General features: G+C 38.9%; 1 protein-coding gene across 4 annotated transcripts in view; it reads right to left on the bottom strand.

The window, feature by feature from the left end:
* The window catches only part of golga4 (golgin A4), a 155,499-nt gene that overhangs the window by 80,551 nt on the left and 53,538 nt on the right, over window positions 1–21,410 (bottom strand). For 3 of the 4 annotated variants that reach the window (XM_080193697.1, XM_080193699.1, XM_080193700.1), the window contains 3 exons: window positions 20,095–20,279; window positions 18,450–18,533; window positions 15,261–15,408 (listed from right to left, as the gene is read on the bottom strand). In XM_080193697.1, the coding sequence (XP_080049823.1) occupies window positions 15,261–15,408; window positions 18,450–18,533; window positions 20,095–20,279 (417 nt within the window). Of the gene's footprint in view, window positions 1–10,672; window positions 10,785–15,260; window positions 15,409–18,449; window positions 18,534–20,094; window positions 20,280–21,410 lie in introns of those variants that run through there. The other variant, XM_080193701.1, reaches the window with a different exon arrangement.

Genomic DNA, 21,410 nt, shown 5'->3' with positions numbered 1-21,410 from the left:
TCAAAACAGAAAATAAAATCTGCAATCAGTGATAATTGAATTCTTGAATTATGTTAAATACATAACTGCTTCAGCAATGTCATTTAAAAAAAGAAAACCTGCTGTCCTTATCCAGGATGTGGGCATGCCGGCGTTGGACTGGCGTAAACACAGTAAAAAGTCTGACAACACCAGGTTTTAATCCAACCGATTTATTTGATAGTAAACGCACAAGCTTTCGGGGTTAGTCCCTTCGTCAGGTGAATGGAGAGTTCTGGCCTCAGACAGAGCATATAAAGCACAGACTGTTTAGAGATTACTGATTAGAATGCGAATTCTTACACCTAACCTGCTGTTCAAGACCTGAAGTGGTTGACAATGTGAGTGGAAGGAGCACTGATCACAGGTTAAAGAGATCTCTTTAACCTGTGATCAGTGCTCCTTCCACTCACATTGTCAACCACTTCAGGTCTTGAACAGCAGGTTAGGTGTAAGAATTCGCATTCTAATCAGTAATCTCTAAACAGTCTGTGCTTTATATGCTCTGTCTGAGGCCAGAACTCTCCATTCACCTGACGAAGGGACTAACCCCGAAAGCTTGTGCGTTTACTATCAAATAAATCGGTTGGATTAAAACCTGGTGTTGTCAGACTTTTTACTGTCCTTATCCAGTCCAGCCTACATGAGTTACTTTAGTCCCACATTAATATGGATATCACTTAGCCCTTCTTGTTAATCAGTAGGGCAGGTCACTCAATTGCACCAAAACATTCAGCAGTTCAAGAAAGGTCGTTGATTAATGCAAGCATAAAACTTCTATTAAGTACAATTAAAACGAGTTGAGATTGTTTTACCAAAAGGGAATCTTTCTGACAAATTCATTAGATATTTTTGAGAACATAGCTCGAGGGGAGTCAAAGGGGAACGAGTAACATACTTGGATGTCCAAAAGGCATTTTGTAAGGTGCCACACTAAAGGTTAATGGGAAGCTAAGGCCTCATGGAGTTGGGGGTAACTTATCAGCATGGACAGGGGTAGGTTAGCAGGAAATGGGCACAAAGAGACAATTTCTAAATTGGTAGACAGTGAATAATAGAGTACCACAAGAATTAGTGCTGCTGCCTCCTCAGATACTTAGAAACTGTATTGACTGAGATAAAGAAATGGATAGCAAAGTATCGAAGTTTGTTGATGATAAAAATTAGGTGAAAAGCAATCTATGGGGAGAACACAAGTCTGTAAAGAGATACAGGCAGGTTAAGTAAGTCAGCAACAACATAGCAAATGGAGTATGTTATGGCAAAATGTGCAGTTACGCATTATAGTCATAAAATAGAAAAGCAGAGTACTTTCTAAAAGGTGAGAAACTTGTAATGTTAATGTTAGTGGAGACTAGGGTGCGCTTGTACAAGAAACACAAAGTTCGCATCCAAGTACAAGCAATTAGGAAGGCAAATAACACAATGACTTTTATTGCAAGGAGATTAGAGTACAAGAATAAAGGAGCGTCTCTATCATTGTACAGGGTTTGCATGAGACCCAACTGGAAAAGTATAGGCAATTTTGGTCTGCATATTCAAGAAAGGGCATATTGGCATTGGAGGTGATACAGCAAGTGCTAACTAAATTGGCCCCTCAGATGAGGGGGTTCTATGGTGATAAGCTCAGTTTACTCAGCCTATCTTCTCTCGAGTTTAGAAGATTGAGAAATAATCCTCTTCAAACAGACAAGATTCTGGAGGGACTTGATATGGTAGGCTCAAAAATTGGTTGGAGAATCAAAAGCATGGGGGCATACTGTCATGATAAGGGGCCTATCATTTAGAACCGAGAGAAGAAATTACTTTACACAAAGGGTTGTGCGCCTTTAGAATTCTCTACCCCACAGGATGCTCCATTGTTGAACACATTTAAGGCTTGATAGACAGACTCTTTGTTTCTCAGGGAATCAAGGGATATGGGGAGAATGCAAGAAAGTGGATTTGAAATCCAAGGCCAGGCATGATCGTATTAAATGGTGGAGCAGCCTCAACCAGTCACGAGGTCCATTCCTGCTCCTATTTCTTGGGTTCGTGTTCTTATTCCATTCTACTCCGATTACGTGCTTTGTAGAAAGGAGTCAGAAAGTGAGAGACTCACCGGAACCCCCAGTCTCTGGCATGCCCTCACAGCCACGCTATTTAAAGTGCAAATCCAGTTAAGTAACTATTCAGTGCTCGTCCCTAGACTGATGGAGGGGGGTTCAGCAATGCATTGATTGTCACTTGTGTGTGTACTCGTCACTGATCTGTAAAGACAAGCAAACTGAACTCGTTTCATGCCTCCACATTTGTGTGGGTCAGGTGCATTGGCCATGCTAAATTGCCCCTTAGTGTCCTGGGAAGCTTCAGTTAGAGAGATTATCAGGGTAAATATGTGGGGGTACGGGGAGAATGCCTAGGTGGTGGGATTGTTGTTAGTGCAGACCCGATGGGCCGAATGGCCTGCTTCTGCACTGTAGGGATTCTATGATTTTGTCAACTATCCTTGAAGAAGAAGATATTTTAAATAATTTTTAAGTATGCTGTGGCAAACCCTCAGTGATCCAATTTACTATTAAAATGCAGAAAACCCCACTTCAGTATACAAAACACAAGGTGGGGGAAAAAAAGGATTTATAACTATTGATAATAGCAGTAAAAGAATTCCAGAAACAAATACTGGTTCGCATGATTTAACAGGTCAAGTCAAGTGAGGAGCTCTTTCCTATAATCCTAGAATCCCTGAAGTGCAGAAGGAGGCCATTCAGCCCATCAAGTCTGCACCAATCACAATCCCACCCAGACCCTATTCTGTAACCCCACATATTTACCCTGCTAATCCCCCTGACATGAGAGTCAGTTTAGCATGGCCCAATCCACCTAACCCACACATCTTTGGAACATAAGGAAAAAACCAGAGCACCTGGAGGAAACCCACGCAGACATGGGGAGAATGTGCAAACTCCACACAGACAGTGACCCAAGCCAGGAATTGAACCCAGGCCCCTGGTGCTGTGAGGGAGCAGTGACAACCATTGTGCCATACAATGCAGGATCTCAAGTTCAGCCAGATGAAAAGTTGCAGAGTTGTTTTATATTGGGCGCAGATATCAGATGATGAAGTTGGTATATAAAGACCGAGTTGGTTCTGGCATGAAGGTAGGAAATCTTCCAGCAGAGACAAGCTTTAAAGAGAAGGCTGTTGTTCAAAACGGTCACTCCGAATAATGTGATTTTTTTTTCCCACAATGATTTCATAAGAGATGTTTTTCTGAATTTCAGAATTGATAATATCCCAGCCATTAGGTTTTGAAAGCGTTACCATCAATGTTGAAGATTTTGTGGGGAAGCCATCGTCAAGGCAGACCTTCTGATTCCGCTGGAGGGGTAAGCTTATCAAAATGCAAATTACATCCATTGTCCGCTCAATGATGCCCTTTTGAAATGGACCTGGACAGTCCTGGATATGAGATGAGTCTGTCAGCAGCTCTGCAGGCATTGCGTATTCGTACCTACAAGTCGTCTGGTTTCCCAGTTATAAATGTTCGTATAATTGGGTGCAAGATTCCACGATGAGGACAGTGGAATGCTTTTCTTCTTGTAGCTCAAGTTAGTAGCTTTCAGAACAGGCCAATCCTGTGGTCATCTGGCTTGAGGTAATTTTTTTTTTCTGTTCAGCAAAAGTCCATTTTAAAAGTAGCAAAATAAGGTTTAAATACATACAGTTTTGTAGTTCATTTCATGTCATGTTGATCTACCACAGCCCAAGCCTGAACATTATCCAGGTCCTGCTGCACATGAAGACAAACAACTTCAGCGTGTGAGGAATCATGAATGGTAGTGAACACTGTGCAATCACTATTCCCACTTCTAACCTGATGATCGAGGGGAGGTCATTCATATAGCAGATGGAGACAGCTGAGCACACTTCCCTGAAGAACTCATACAATAATGGTCTGAGGCAGAGATGACTGATTTTCAGCAACCACATCAATCTTCCTTTCTCTGAGTTATGACTCCCACTGACTGAAGTGTTTTTCCAGATTCCTATTCACTTCAATTTAACTAGGGCTCCTACATGTCACATTGCTTTAACATCTGACGTCAGAAATTCAGCTCTTTTGTTCATGTTTGGACAAAGACTGTAAATGAGGTTTATAAGCCAGCATCATTCGTCAAACCCAACTGAGCATCAAAAGCAAGCTATCTCTAACTAAGTCCTACTTAAAAGCAATGTCAATTACCTCTGTCATTACTCTGCTGATGAATGAGAATAGACTGATGGGATGACAATTAGACCTAACTTGCCCTGCTTTTTGTAGACAGAATAGAATGAAACATTTTTCACATTGTTGGTAAATGCCCCAGCTGTAGCTGTATTATAACAGCTTGACAAGGGACATGGGAAGTTCTGTGACAAGTCTCCAGTACAACAGCCAGGATGTTGTCAAATCTTGTAATCTTTGCTGCATGCAGTGTGTCAGCTATTTCTTACTATCAGGTGGAGTGAATCAAATTGGCCAAAAATGATCCCTGTGGTACTCGGAACCCGAGGAGGCAATTTGAAATCATTTGCTTAACACTTCTGGCCGAAGGTAACTGCAAATGCTACTGCCTTGTTTTTTGCAATGCTTCGATGTGGCAAGAACTTCCTTCTGATCAGTTATTTGTTGAATTTCTTCGCTTGGTCTAGAGCAAAAGGTTTCCTTTTTAGCACGTACATAGCATGTGGTGTAGTTTCATAAGGTTGGTACCTCATTCCTCATGACATGCTCTCCTGCACTCCTCATTGAACCAGAGATGATCCCTTAATTTGATGGCAATGGTCAAGTGAAGGATCTGCTAAACCATAAACTTACAACTATAATCAGCCACGTGGGGTGTTGAGGTTTTTTTTTAATGGGTGTCTCTGGCTGGGCCAGCATTTATTGCCCATTCCTAATTGCTCTTGGGCTGAGTGGTTGGTTTGGTCATTTCAGACAGCATTTAAGAATCAATGACATCGCTGTAAGTTTGGCAACACTTGCAGGCCAGACCAGGTAAAGATGGCATATTTCCTTCCCTAAAGGACATGAGTGAACCAGATGGGTTTTTATGACAATTGACAATGGTACGATGATATGAGAATAATTTAATTACAGATTTTTAATTCAATTCAAATCTTACCATCTGTCAATGTGGGATTTGGATCCAGGTACCCAGCGCATTACGCTTGATTTTTGGATTACTCAACCAATGACAATACAATGACACAAACAACTCCACTTTTCTTGTTTGACCACAACAAGCTTTTTTAAAAATAGGTCTAGTCACAGTTCCATGAATTTTTAATTGTTTAGGTCTTGTGAGCTAATCAACATGATGAGACATTTTTTCTTGCATTTTTATCAGAGAAAGAGGATAGTTTAATTGCACTTAACCTGGCCTAAATAAGACAATAAAAAAGCACTGATTTCTGGAGACAACACCACCGCGTTGAATTCTTTTAAAAACCTCTATGATACCTGGACAGTCAAAATCAGCAGACAGGGTTAAACGAGCAAGTTTGCCTGGGGGTAGTCTTGTTCCTTCAATGGCTTGTCCTATTCTGCAGAGAAAGCAGATGCTTAAAATATGACCTGCACATGGTTTGCCACGAGCCTTGTTCGCCAAATGTCACATGATGCAAATATGCTCATGTAGTACATTATATTTACTTTACTTCGATCATGGTTAGGAATTCTTCTCTTAGCCAGGCTCCCTTTGTCCACATCATTATGTTCAATGTTTTGTCTCCACTTAGTTGAGCATCCAGGTGCTTGTCAGATGTTGTGCTAGTGGGGTTGGAGATGGTCCCCACTCATTCTCTTTCAAGGTCATTGTTCCCAGTGCAGCTTTGCATACAAGTTGTATCCATTTAATGGTCTTGGAATGCAGGTCAAGTGAAGCAAATGACTATGCTCCAAAGTCACCAAAATCAGGCTTTCATCTTTTGAAAAATCAGTTAGAGGTTTCCAGACAGTACATTCAAAATTCAATTTTTGATATAAAGCACGATTTTACATGACACGTTTTAGTTGACTATAACTCACACTGCCTCACGGATGCTCATGATCAGGTATGAACTGCAAGATTTGTTCTGAATTTATCCCATTTAGCATAGAACCATAGAATCTCTACAATGCAGAAAGCAGCCATTTGGCACATCAAGTTTGCCCCAAATCTCACCCCCACCTTTTCCCTGTAATTCCATTTGCCCTACTAAGCCCCCTAATGTGCACATCTTGAGGCACTAAGGGACAATTTAGCATGACCAAACTCCTAACCTGTGCATCTTTGGACTGATGGTGCGGCACAGTGGTGAGCCTCACAGCGCCATGGACTAGGGTTCAATTCCCAGCTTGGGTAACTCTCTGTGTGGAGTCTGCATATTCTCCCTGAGTCTGCGTGAGTTTCCTCCAGAATTCCAAACATGTGTGGGTGTGATTGATTGGGCATGCTAAAATAATCTTCCTCAGTTTATCAGAGGCATTATCAGGGTTACAGGGATGGGGCCTGGGTGGGATTGTTGTCAGTGCAGACTCAATGGGCCAAATGGTCTCCTTCTGCATTGTAGGGACTCTAAGATTTTAGTGGAGGATATCCTCAGTATAAATGTAGGACTTAGCCTGCACAAGGCCTGTACAATTGTCACCATTTCTGCAATGGACAGATAAATGCATCTGCAACAGGGAGACTGTTGAGAGCAAAGTCAAAAAGGTTTTCTCCTCTTTTCTGGTCTTCCCACCACCTGTCGCAGGCCCAGTCTGGCGGATATTTTCTTGGGACTCTCAGTTCGGTTGCAGCAGTCAGTGGTCAGTCTCAATGGACGCAAAGCTTCAAAGTCCAGGTGTGTTTTTTTTTTAAGGGCAGCATGTTAGAAGTGGTGAGCAGATTGCCTCCCTGCGCCAGGGACCCAGGTTTAATTCCAGCCTTGTGTGACGGTGTGTTGAATTTGTACATTCTCCCGGTATCTACTTGGGTTTCCTCCACAGTCCAAAGATGTGCAGTTTAGGAGTATTGGCTATGCAAAATTGCCCCTTGGTTAACTCCAAAGAAGCAGTAAACACAAATGCCCCGTACTGTTGCTAAATCAAACTACCATTCACCACTTGGTTCTACTAATAGTTACATTAGTTGCTTTATGTAAATATATGTATTTTTATGTTATTATTCACTTGGCTAGAGAATAATTTGCTTAAACTATAACTAAATCAACTGCTTTGAAGAGTGATGAAATTTGGAAAACATTTGCCAAATCCATCAAACACTCTTGGTGAAAGCAAAATTTATACACATCTGGGGAAAATTAATGCAGGAAATGTTAAAAATTAGAGCACTAAAAAACAGAGCTGTAACAAAAACCACACACGAACATTATTTTTTTCAAACCCACTATCAAGTTAATTTGCTCAATAGTATTTACACAGTTGATTTCAATTGCAAGAATGTGAATGATATTCAGACTTTTAAAAAATCATACAAGTAATGAGTAATTTTTTTTGAGTCGTAATAGAAATAGCAGTTTTTTGTGCAAGCCCATTAAATTCAACTGCTGGTTCCTACATCCAGAATTGCCATGCCATTAATGCCAAAGTGGATTGGTAATTATTTCCTTAAGACCCTTGTCAGGCCTCACTTGGAGTACTGTGCGCAGTTCTGGTTGCCTCACTATAGGAAGGACGTAGAAGCTATTGAAAGGGTACAGTGGAGATTTACAAGGATGTTGCCTGGACTGGGAGGCATGCCTTATGAAGTTAGGTTGAGTGAGCTGGGACTCTTCTCCCTGGAGAGACGAAGGTTGAGAGGCGACCTGATAGAAGTTTATAAAATGTTGAGAGGAATAGGTAGGGTGGATTCTCAAAGGCTATTTCCCCGGGTTGAAACGGTCGCTACGAGAGGACACAGATTTAAGATGCGGGGAGGCAAGTACAGAAGTGATGTTAGGGGTAAGTTTTTCACTCAGAGGGTGGTGAGTGAATGGAATCGGCTGCCGTCAGTGGTGGTGGAGGCGAACTCGCTGGGGTCTTTTAAAAGACTTCTGGATGAGTATATGGGATTTAATGGGATTGGGGGTTATAGATAGGTCTATGGATTGGTAGGTGTTGATGTGATCGGCGCAACTCGTGGGCCGAAGGGCCTGTTTGTGCTGTAGTGTTCTATGTTCTATGTTAACCTGCTCAAAATAATAATAGCAGCACCTATACAAATGTAAAAATCTATCAAAATCACCAGAGCCATTCCAATTGCTCTACATACTATAAAACTCAAAATAAGTATGTAACTATGAACATCATCAAAAGTTAATACAAAATTATTGGTGTGGAGTTACAATATAGAAGCGTTAGCTGTAAGATGCATTCTCTGTTGCTTTCAAAGGCTAGGCATGAAACAGTACATTTTAGTTTTTGATGATTATTATTCCATATAAATCTTTTGAATTATCTGCCACACAAAATAAGTGATTGGTCCTTGTACCTGTCAAGGTCCATTTTGCTCATCTTACATAATCTGCAATGGTGAACTACAGCACAACATGCATAAGTACTGCTTTATTATGTCACTTTCACAGCACACATCAGCAGACATTTTCTTTGCAGTGAACAATGACACAAGAATGAAAGAAGCAAGCAACAACAACAAACTTCTACAAAATCACAAATAAGGCTACTTAAAGTTAAAACTATGGATCTCAGGCAATTAAATTACTTTACATTAAGGATTAATTTTGCCCTACCCCTGCTATTACCCTCTACCCCACCACCCACACAATAGCAGACTTCAAAAAATAATACTACAAAAGGAATCCAAAAACCTGTGTGAAATTTGACGCATCACTCTTTGTGGGACAACACAGTTGTTTTTTCAAAGGAATTACCTTTGTTGTATTGATTAATAGTTAAAGTATGAAGTTTATCTGTAACCATATGAAAATAATTTCAATATTCAATTGCATAGCAAAGTTTATTTAAGCACTCTCCCAAATTATCCAATTTTATCAAAGTCTGCACTCAGCTAACTCATGCTATTATTTCAACCTGGGCAATCTGGGACATGGAGAGATGTTGTCTTGCTTACGTACATGCACAACACACAGCACTGTTAGAATTCAGCAAAGCCAGAATGGCTGATGTATGTTGAGAGTACAGTCTACCTGTACACATCACATTTATCCAATACCACAAGTGAGGAATCAGACTGATGTCAGTTGGTTGGTATTCAGCTGCTTCAATGTTTGCACATAACACACTGAAGTATTTGATTCTGAGGTGCTATGTTTTCGCAGCCCATTAGACTACTTCAGACAGAATATTACTCCAATGAGGCATCAATACATAAACTACACTGGCTCAACTAAGAAGATACTTGAAAGAGAACAGATACTTAACTATTGGTGGTTTATTTGAATTAGAGAAGCATCTGCCAAATTTTAAAGCCAAGATTTGAAACATTCTGCAAGTTTAATAAAATATCCAAGTTACTGACATCACCCATAGTTCAGCTTGTTAAGGTTCTGGAGTGCCTGAGCCATAGTGGCCAAGTCAATTCGAGATTGACCCCTAATCTGAACCAAAATAGATGATCTCAGCTGGCTTGTAGTACAGGTGTAACAACTTACTTGAACAGAGGCTTAGTTTTAGAAGGGAAAAGTCTTAAAATTAAATAAAAAGCAGGCAATATTCCCACTTCGTGCCAACATCTATCCTCACAGGCTTGGTCATCAGTTGAAATAGAATTGGGCTGGTCTGTGATATAGCCTGCCAACACTCATACATCAAAAAGATCACTAAAGCAAAAACTCAATAGCAGAATAAAACAAATGGTGAGAAAATTGGCAAAGGCAAATCAGAAAAACCAACAGAAACTAATCAAGTCCAATACATTCTGTAGGTGTCTTTTCACAGCCATCAATGCTGGCATTAATGACATCTGCAGTTGAAATATACAAATTTATATCGACTTGGAATTCTGCTCTATATGAGTGCACATGCCTTTCTAGTACATGAAGCAGTAATGCTTCTTACCTTAGAGTTTACATAGAAAATTAACTTCTGTGTAAGCAACAAACCTAAAGCACTTGAATACCCACTGCATAGAATGAATGAGAGAGCACCATTATGTTATAAAACAATTATTGGTCTAGCATCTGACTGTCAAGCTAAACATATATAGTGCTACATCTTTTCACTGTGAAAAAGCTAAGTGCTGCAATATCCAGTAGTCTTCACAAGAGGTTGTTGGAGAATGGGAGATGAATGAATTCTAACTTATTGAACAGGGCAACAGCTTTAGTGTTGATTGTCTAAGGGATCTAACTCTTAGTAGCATGCTCAGATATGTGCAATTCTTCAACTTGCAACTAGAAAAAATAAAAATATGTCCCTTTTATTTAATTTCTTCTTTAAAAAATGCCAAGCTAATTTTAGTACGCGGACCAATGCAACAAATTTTTGAAAGAGGTGCTGAAACCAGGCACACAAATTGGAAGAATATAACTTTATAAATAATTCCATCTTTATTTTACGTACGTGTTTTGCATGAAAGTAACAATTGATTTTTGTCATTAAGGAATAAAACTATTGCCTGAGAAGCATAGGGTTTACTTGTTGAGCAAGTGCAAGCACTATGGAGTGTAAGAAAGAAGAGCCCTTACCCCAGTCCTGTTCATACAAGGCTTGGGAAAGGCACCATGATTCACTTATTGGCATGCGTGGATGTACAGAAATAAAATGCCGTGTAAGATTTCTGCACAGTGAACCTTAAAACTAAAAATAGTGAAAATCTGACAGTGCCTTCCATTTAACAGTAACCTACTAAAATTTGTTCCATCAAGCAATACTTAATACTTCAGTATCTTTGTTAAAATGATCAACTTCTAAGAACAAGAACTTATTAACAATGCTATCATTACTCATATACCAAAGCAAAACAGAATTGCTGCCATGTAAAACTTGCACATGATGCACAGAAACATGAATGACAATCAGACTGCAATTTAACTGGACATATAAACTACCAAGGGGCCAGAACACTATTATCAAATACATTTTTAAAAATTTTATTACACAATTTATAATTTAAAATTCTAACAATGGAGTCAGGTGCCAGCACCAAGAGGTTATTCTTTCATTAAGATTGAGTGTTAGCAGGCTATTCAATCACTTGGGAAAGGAAGCTCTGGCAAGCCTGTTTCTGATCTCACCCGATACCCACGCATGCATCTTTTTCAACAGCTTCATTGCATGGGAATCAGGAGTGACAAGTTTTAGGTGTTTATCCCCTCCATAATCTGCACATAACAAAGTCAATTGTCGTGTTCCAACTGCTCATTTGTAAAGAAAAATATTCTTATTTTAATTACCTATGCTTCAAAAATTTGAAAACAAAGTAATTGTACAGAACAGAGTTGTTCATGGCGCAAAACAAAAATTGATAAAAATGGAAGATCTAATATTAAGTTTTAAAGTTGAAGTTTAAAATTTCTTAAATATAGTGAATCATTGCTGCCTGATACTTTTGCTTGGATCTTGCAGTCAACAGCACTCACCATTCATTCCACTTACAGCTGTCCAAAGATTTTTCATGGGCTTTTAAAAACTTCTTTCACAGGTTGGAAGGATTGCTGACAAGGCAAGCATGTGTTGCCCATCCTTAATTGCCCCTGAGACAGTGGAGGTGAGCCACCTTCCAGAATCAATGAGAAAAAAATGTTAGCTTTGTCAGCGACATTCCCTCTCCAAGAAAGAATTTTCTAAAAGCCCATGAAATGGCTACGAATGCTGTTACAAAGTGCTGTAAAGAAGTGAATTCCTGGCTTTTGAGTCAGCAACAGTGAAAGGTAGGTAGCACAGTTCCAACTAAGGATGGTGCATGGATTGAAAGAGAAATTGCAGTTGGTTGTCTTCCCATGTGTCTGCTTGTCTAAGTGTTAGAAATCATTGTTTATAAGGCAGCAATCAAAACAGTTTCAACAAGTTGCTGCACTGCACCATGTAGATGCTGTACACTGCTGCTGCTAATACTTCTGTGATTGTTTAAGGTGTTGATTGGATTGCCGGTCAAGTGGGCCACTTATTTCTGTTAAGTTTGTGTTCACGGAGCTCTTCCAGGCAAGTGCATAGCATTTTATTATACTCATGACATGACATTTCTACATGCTGGACAGGATTTTGAGGGGTCAGGCAAATTAATCATTGCAGTTTTGCAATCACTGATCTACTCTTTTAGCCACAGTATTTATACAACTAGGCCAATTCAGATTCTAATCAATGGTAACCCTTAGAACATTGATAGTGAGAAAATTAGTGGTGATAAATGCCATTCAATATCAAAGGTAGATGGTTAGATTCTCTTTTGTAGAAGATGGTCATGCCTGGCATTTATTTGGCATGAACGCTACTTACCACTCATCAACCCAAAGCTGAACGCTGTCCAGGTCTTTTGTCATTTGAACACACATTGCTTCAGTACCTGAGTAGCCATAAATGAAACTGAACACCGCAATCATCAGCGAACACCCCCACTTCTGATCTTAGTTTGGAGGAAAGGTCATTGATTACGCAGATCGCTGGGATTAAGACACTACCTCAACGAATTCCTGCCATGTCCTGGGGCTGAGGTGATTGGCCTCCAACAACCACAGCCATCTTCCTTTGCACTAGATAAGAATCCAACCAGTGGAAAACTTTCAACTTAAGTTCCCACTGACCTCAATTTATTTAGGGTTCCTTGATGCCGTATTCAGTCAAAGGCTGCCTTAATGTCAATGGCAATCCCTCAACCCTTGAATTCTGCTCTTTTGTCTAAGTTTGGACCAAAGCTAGGTCAGGAGCTAGAAGGCTCAGATGGAACTCAAACTGAGCAAATGAAAGCAGGGAATTGTTGTACAAATGTCGCTTGATAACATTGTTAATAACATGTTCCGAAGTCTGCATGGTCGAGGATACTCAGCTGAGGGAGGATGGTTGATGGTAATCAGCAGAAGGTACCCAGCCTGTGTTTGATCTGATGCTGTGAGACATAACTGGGTTCAGAGTCAACGTTCAGGACTCCCATATCCACTCCTTTCTGATTGTATGCCACTGTGCCATCATCTCTGTTGAGTCTGTCCTGCAGCTGGATCAAGACATACCCAGATTCAGATGCCTGGGACATTGTCCATAAAGTATGAATTGGTCAGTACGACTAAGCCAGGGTGTTGTTTCAAAAGTCAGTGAGACAGATCTCCCAATTTTGGCACAGTCCCCAGATGTCAGAAAGGAGGAACTTTCAAGGTTGACTGGCCTTTGCCAATTCCCGTTACTAGTTCAATGCTGGGTAGTTGAACTGCTTTATTTCTTTTCAATTTTTCTACATTGGCTTTCTAAAACTGAGGAGCTTGCTAGGCCATTTCGGAGGGCACTTAAAAGCCAATCACATTGCTGTGGATCTAGAGTCACATTTAGGACTGACCTGTAAAGACACAGATGTCTTTCCCTAAAGGATATAGGTGAAGCATATGGTTTTATGATAATCTAATAATTTTGTGGCTTTAATTCAAAATTTATTAGTTAATCTCAACTCAGAACATTAGCTTGGGGTTACCAATCCAGTAACATTACCACTCCACATCAACATCTCAGTTTGTGCAACAGTTTACCATATTCCATGTTTGAAACCTGGATGCATGTGAACAAAGCAAGCAATGGCATCGCCTCTTCAATCAATGAAATTGAAACCTCTAAGTCAGAACTATGAATTTTAAGTTAGAATATTTAATATAATGTAAATTCATGCCCAAAAGACTGAATCAGGAAAGGGAAGGATTGGATTAAGCAAAATGTATGAGACAGAGAAAAAAGTTCAGAAAAATCATTTATTTCCCTTATGAATTTCAAACAATAATTTCAACGTGAAAGAATGAGATTTGTAAAAGCAAAAGCAAATTTTTAGTTCTAGAGAGTTCATTTGGCAATAATTAAGGCTAAGCATGTCATTAAAAATTCACTGACTCTTGAATGGATAAGGCCTAACTTCATGTTTGTCATGTGCTTCAATGCTAAATCACTTAGTGAGACAGCAGTGCAATGAAGGTTCTGAAAGATCAAGGCAAATTAGATAGCAAGTTTCTGATTTCTGCATTTAACTGCACAAATGCGAACACTGCAAGTTACTTTCCAATTAATTACTCTAACTGGAATGCTTACCATTATTCTATGAACAAAATGAAAGATGTTGTGTCATTGGCATGGAAAATTAAATTGAAGTCATACAAAATCAAAATGAAGCCAACAGGTTTAATTTTATACCATTTATAATAAATGTACAAAGAAATAATAGATGGGCAAAAACTTACTGTTGTTACTTTAGTAACTTTGTTACTTTATAAGTTCGGTGGGTCTCATCACTTATTGTCGAACAGCTTCAATGAGCTGATTGTAAATTATCCTCCCATTAAATATATGGCCAAACTGGACAAATTAGGTCATCAAATAAGTACACATAGCATCAAATTCTCACCTAATCCACAGCAATAATGCTAACTAATAAAACTCTGGTTTATTATCTCATTTGAACAAAATCAATGTTTGAACCAAGGAAGGATTATAATGGTATAAAGCAAATGACTATTTATCTATCACTACTTTGACATGTAAAAAGTTAAAAGCTTCTCATGAAGCTTGAATCGTTCTAAAATTAATCAACTTAAACATTCAGTCTACATCCTGTGTAGTTATCACTAACAAATTGCAACCATCAGAAAAATGCCAAAGTGATGAGCAGCGTCAAAGCAAAGCTAGTGAACAAACAGCACCTGCAAGTACGCAAAGTTTTGATCGTATTAATACTGAAATGCCTGTGCTAGCAGACTTTCCAAAGCTGTATGAAGAAACAACACATGGTAAAAATGTTCCTTTGACCTACTATTGAACATTAGTGTATCTTTCAAAGTTAAGACGGGCAATAAAAACTGGTGCACAAGCATAAACTAAGAGAAGTTGGTAGAAATAAGGTAACAATCTAAGCTCAGACAGATTTCACAAATGCTCAATTACTAGATAATGTCTGAATTATGTCTTGTTAATTTGTTGATAAAATATCTGGCTGAACCAGACTCACTGTTTTTTCTTCTACAATTAAATCTGGATGTACTCACTAATTTTTTATTGAATTTGACTGAGCTTAGATAGCCACTTAAGGAATTTCTTTTGAAAAGAAACAAAGAAAACATGTAAAAATTATTCACAGCAGGAATTGCTTACCAGCTTTGTCAGACCTCTCTTTCTGTTCAAGCAGTTCTTCACGTTGTCCACTGAACTGCTGAATTCTTGCACGAAGTTGAGAGATCTCCTCTTCTTTAATTTCCAATGTTTCATGCATTTGCCGTTTTGTCTCTGCGATCACCATACCCTGTAATATATCAATGCTTTATTTTTCCTTACAAAAAGTAAACAGCACACAAACAGACCAGTCAAACTGACGTGTGTTGATGTTTATACAGCTCACAAACCTCTATTGCTTCAACTACTTTGTCTCCCATCTTGTTCACACCAAACAGTTCATGAGATCTCAGAACTGTCTCCTACGACATAAGTTTTCATTTTATCCCTAGAAGCTACTGCTTTCTTTTGAAAGTTTATTTCAAATTAAGGGAATGGAGAAATCAGGTTGGAAGAATTTTCATCCCATTGGTATCTCATTGAATAATATTTCACTCTTTAATAATAACACTTTAAAAACTCAGACTCCCTTCATAATCAATAGCAATTCAAAAACAGCCAAGAAAATTCCCATTATACGCAGTCAAAATCACCAAGAACTCGTGAAAAAGTTAGCCCTTGTTGGTGAGTTACAACTTTTAATGGTGCTCTAATTTCACAATTATTGCTAAACATGCTCATTGGCCTTGGAAAACTAATTTTAAATTTGTGGAATATCAAGTTTCTCGATGACAATACAATATCTCATTATTTTTAAGAAAGTACAATTTTAATGTCATATTATTTCAGATTCTATCAAAATCCAATAGCATTTATTTTGCTACCTGAAAGGTTAAATTAGAAGTGAAGGACATAATGTCAGAAAAGATAAGAGTAGAGTTTTACGTTTGCCAAGGGTGAAGGGCAGTGATGGAAGACCAGTTAGAACATAGAACCCTACAGTGCAGAAACAGACCCTTCAGCCCATTGAGTCTGCACCAACTACAATCCCACTCAGGCCCTATTCCCATATCCCTACACGTTTACCCACTAATCCCTCTAACCTATACATCCCAGGACACTAAGGGACAATTTTCGCACGGCCAATCAACCTAACCCGCACATTTTTGGACTGTGGGAGGAAACCGGAGTACCCAGAGGAAACCCACGCAGACACGAGGAGAATGTGCAAACTCCACACAGACAGTGACCCGGGCCGGGAATTGAACCCAGGACCTGGGAACTGTGAAGCAGCAGTGCTAACCACTGTGCTACCCTGCTGCCCAAAAAGCACTATTAATAGTTGAGCCTGCAGGTAACAAGCTGAGTGTGCTGACAGCAAATTGTCCAAGGTTAAGGATAGAGAAGCGCAATGTTACAAAAATGGAAGTGAGGAACCAAAGTGATTGAGAAGGTATGGAGGTCAGATACTGAGGATAGGGTCCAATAGGATGCTGAAATGGTTCAGGCTGAGTCAGTGACCAGGGAAGGGAATGGATCAGGGACAAAGAGCTTGACCTTGTTGAATGGGTAAAATTGGCAATTTTATTCCCTCTCTCCCCCCAAGTATTTTGTGGGAACAAATTGCAGCCCATCTATGGCAACACACCGGTTAGCACTGCTGCCTCACAGCGCCAGGGACCCAGCTTGGGTCACTGTCTTTGCGGAGTCTGCACGCTCTCCCCAAGTCTGCGTAGATTTCCTCCAGGTGCTCCAGGTTTCCTCCCATAGCCCAAAAGATGTATTGATTAGGTGAACTGGTCAGAGTAAGTTGTCCCTCAGTGTACCTGAAGGGGCGTTTAAGTGTGGTGACTAGTGGATTTTCACAGTAGCTTCATTAGTGTTCAGCCTACTTGTGACTAACAAATAAACTTGATATCAGATTTTGGACAAGTAGAACGAGAATAGAGAAGTCTCAGGGGAGTTCAAAGAGGCTATGAAGTGATATCAGTAGGCGTCACCCATGCTCCGACTGGAGCTAATCCCAAATCATGGTCTCTCTTTCTCTATCCCATCAGTTCCTCTTATCTCAAAAACTGTGATCAAATCATTCCTATCCTTCTAATTTCCAGGGAATACAACCCCACTTTTAGTAAACTCTCTTTGTACTTTAACTCTTGTTTTATTGTTAAAGGCATTAATGAACATAGTTTTAATGAATAAAGTAACCAATTGAAACCAACACAGATCTTTGCAGGATACAAATTCAGACTATTCCTTGATGTCAAAGAACACACACAGTACAAGAAAAAAAGCAAAATTACATCAGATATCGAAAACTCAGTGCTGCATTAAGCCCAGATAAGAATAAAAGGTGGTGCAAAATTAAAAATGAAAATTAGCAAAGAAAAGACATAGCATGAAAACATTATTTGCAAGTAAAATGAAGTAATATCCAAAGATATTTTATAAATACATAAAAAGCAAGCAGATATCTAAATTGGGCCAATAAAGAAAGAGGCAACACTGAACCTGAGTCTTGAAAATGAGGTGGGTCAAGTAGATCAAGTGAAAAGTGGAATTGAGAGCATAACCAGATCAACCACGATCTTACTGAATGGCAGGGAAGGCTTGAAGGACCAAGTGGTCTGCTTCTACTCCTATGTTCTAATGTAATTAAGACCTGTGTGGTGAGACATTCTTTGTTGGATGAGCGAGCAAAGTTATTAAAACTATCTACTAAATTAAAACCCTGGCTATACTTAATAATATTACAAAACCACAACAATTACTTTTCATTTAAGGAGGCATGAATCTTTAGCCGATGCGACTGGCACTAAAACTTAAATTTAACATATTTTGAATGTCATCTGAAACACCAGGTCAGAGGGTAATGGAGAATCCTCATCTAGTGGGAGTGTCGTAAGGTACGAAAAGTAGACTGACTTCTGTTTTTCCACAAATGCTGCTCGAGCTGTTAAGCATTACCAGCCTTTGGTTTTGGTTTTCAGATTTCCAGCTATAGGATATCATAATAAGAAATTTGATTTTGAAATTCACTAAAAAAAATTATTTTTATGTAATTTTATATTCCTTATTTGTATTTGACAAAGTCATCCGTAACCACCAATGAAAGTATAATAACTTGCACTAACAAAGATCAATGCACTTCACAGAAATACATCAATTATTTCAGAGCAAAACCCACTGTGTGGCTGAATTAGAGCCTGGGTCACCTCTGCAGCAACTAAGCTACTGCCAACAGTTGTTAACGAGACATTATCCCACTCACCTGACTAAAGTACTGCTCACCTTATCTTGTTCCAATTGTTCAATTAAATTCTTTGCATCGCGGAGTTGAGTGATTAGTTTAGTCTTTTCAGCAGTGTGCAGATCCTGAAGAAAGTAAACAATGTGAAAAGACATTTTTTTATCAGATATCCTGATTATATTGGACAATGCTTACAACATAGTAACAGGCATTTACATACCGGGTTTATCTCCCTTGGGCTTTTTCAAAATATTGCCCTGCAATATGTTTCACAGCCACCTGAGGGGTCTGGTGGGGTCTTGATTTAACATCTGATCCAAATATCCGACAATGCAGCATTCCTTCAGAACTGCACTGCAAAGTCAGTCAAAACTGTGTCCAAGGCCTGGAGTGTGATCTGAAGCCAGAGTCTTATGATTCAGATGCAAAGAGCAACCAACTGAGCCATGACTCAAAAATCCTCCTATACCATTATCCAAAAATTGGTACAACACACAGCATGATCACAAGCTTATGACAATGTCAATCTCAAAATTAGCCTCACACTCCTATTTTAGCTCTTTCTGTCAATTCACTTGGTTTCTATTTAAAAGTTCCATCGTTGTATATATGAGAAAATTGGCAACTTGTTGCACAGATAAATAATCTTGATATTCAGGAGAGGGAGAAGGGAAAGTCACAAACAATTATTTAATTTTCGGTAAGAAAGACTTGGAAGTAATTAAGCAGAAATTAACAGGAGACTGGACAGAATTATTAAATGGATAAAAATACAAATCAACAATGGGAAGTGTTCAAGAAATTATTTGGTTGAATACGTGACTAAAATTGCCCTTAGTGTCCTGAGATGTATAGGTTAGAGGGATTTGTGGTAAATATGTAGGGATATGGGAGTAGGGCCTGGGATTGTGGTCAGTGCAGACTCGATGGGCCAAGTGGCCTCTTTCTGTACTGTAGGGATTCTAAGTTCATTCTAAGTTAATGGTTCAAGGACTAGGGACAAAGATACAAGGAAAGAGAGCAGCAGGAATGTGAGGAAGAATTATTTTTCTTGCATAATGATGGGCAATGATCTGGAACGCAGCTGCTAATGAAGATAGTAGAAATGGAAACAATGGATAATTTCAAAGAAAATTGGATGCGCATTTGACAAAAATAAATCCACAGGGCTACAAGGATAGATCAGGGAATTGGTTCGACTGGATTGCTCTTCAGAGAGGCAGCATCGACTTAGTGGGCCAAAGGGACTCCGTCTCTGCCATTAAGACAGGTAATATTGTAAACGTGCAATCTGCAGAATAATCTCTTTTTTTTAGAAAAAAAGAAACAATCAACTTTGGATGACAAAAAGGTTGCAGGTCTGGGCAAGGTGCTGAGCAGCAACCCACTTGAAGTTTACTGGAGCACCAGTCAGTCCATTTGAAGAGAGGAAGCAAACATGAAAGTAAGTTAGACAATTATAAACGTGTTTGTGTTGGTCAATATGTTATTATAATCTGATGTGATCTGATTTCCCAACAATTTGGGTTGTACAAGGACCACAAGTTTAACAGAAGTTTTTTTTTCAGAAAACAAAGCAAATTTGGTTCTGAGCCAAATATTCAGCTGTATCTGAATTTCAGTCTGCGTCACCCTGTTAGTATAAAGGGAACCCAAAGCAAAGTATCCACTCATTTTTAAATTCACCTTTATTTTTTCCAGCTCCTGGTAACGCTCATCCAGTTGTTCTTGTAGGGCTTCCTTTTCACTGGTCATCTGAGTGCAGCGTTCTTTGTGGGTGTGAATCATCTCCTTGCAGCGCTGTAACAGATTTTCTTGCCTCTTCACGCGTTTCTGAAGAACGGCTAAGGAAGTAGCATCTCCAGCTCCCTCTGTATGACACAATGGTAATTCATTTGTTAGTAACAGAACTATAAAAGAAGTCTGAAAATTATGCCACAATATTTTTCCAGTGTTAACACAGACACTAAAACTACTAGAATTGTTTACTGATATTGTAAAATCAATTACTAATGTAACATAAACTTGAAATGTCAAATTGTCACTCAGCATACTTGACTAAATCTCATTTCAATGTGTGGCAAAGCTAAAAATTTGGTTCTCAAATTATCTGACCATTAATAAAAAACTTGAAATATTAATTGCAAAACTTTAAAGCCAGCTTTGTACAAACTCAGAAAGCATATGAATTAAAAATAATTTTAGCGTATTAGTGAAAAATGAATCTTCAACACTTTTCTCAATTCACTTCAAGCACCCACTTTAAACTCTGATCACTAACAGAACAACGATCGAAAATTTTGACTGTTAACAATTTCAGAGTGCAAGCTACAAATCTATCAAGTCAATCAGCCCAAGTAGCTAAGGATTTCTCGCGTGGTGGGACTCTTAAAGGTTAAAGTTTCTCATTTCATTTCTAATTTAATCCAATTGAGGAATTTTTTTTTGTAATTCAAAATAATTTCTTGACGCACAGCATAAAAATTGTTTAATCACGAACAAGGAATTAAATTATCAACAGGACTTCAGGCTTTTGTACTTGTATCATAATCAAGACAGATCTATTCTACTATAGTTTTTAATCAACATATAAATAATTAGAATAACAAAAACTGAGACCATACAACTGTACAAAGCAAAATTATGAATGAAAGCAAATTACTGCGGATCCTGCAATCTGAAACCAAAACAGAAAACTCTGGAAAATCTCAGCAGGTCTGGCAGCATCTGTAAGGAGAAAAAAAGCTGATGTTGCAAGTCCAGATGACTCCTTTGTCAAAATTATGAATGCTGGAATTCACCTGTTAGTATTAAAAGTAAATTCCAAGTGCTTTGGAAAACAATGAAAAATACACAGTGGCTTAACATATACAATGCGCCAGAATTCACTGTAGCCAACAAACAAATGGTATCCAATATGTGTCAGATGATTTGTCATCTGTTGGAGTTCCAGGAGCTTTTACAAATTGCAAGTTGCCACAAGAGGAAGACCAAAATGGCAT

This window comes from Carcharhinus amblyrhynchos, chromosome 8 (assembly GCF_965287045.1).
Source record: "Carcharhinus amblyrhynchos chromosome 8, sCarAmb.v2.hapA, whole genome shotgun sequence".
Lineage (NCBI taxonomy): Eukaryota > Metazoa > Chordata > Chondrichthyes > Carcharhiniformes > Carcharhinidae > Carcharhinus > Carcharhinus amblyrhynchos.
The sequence above is the reverse complement of the archived record's forward strand: the minus strand, read 5'-3'. Positions and strand labels throughout refer to the sequence as shown.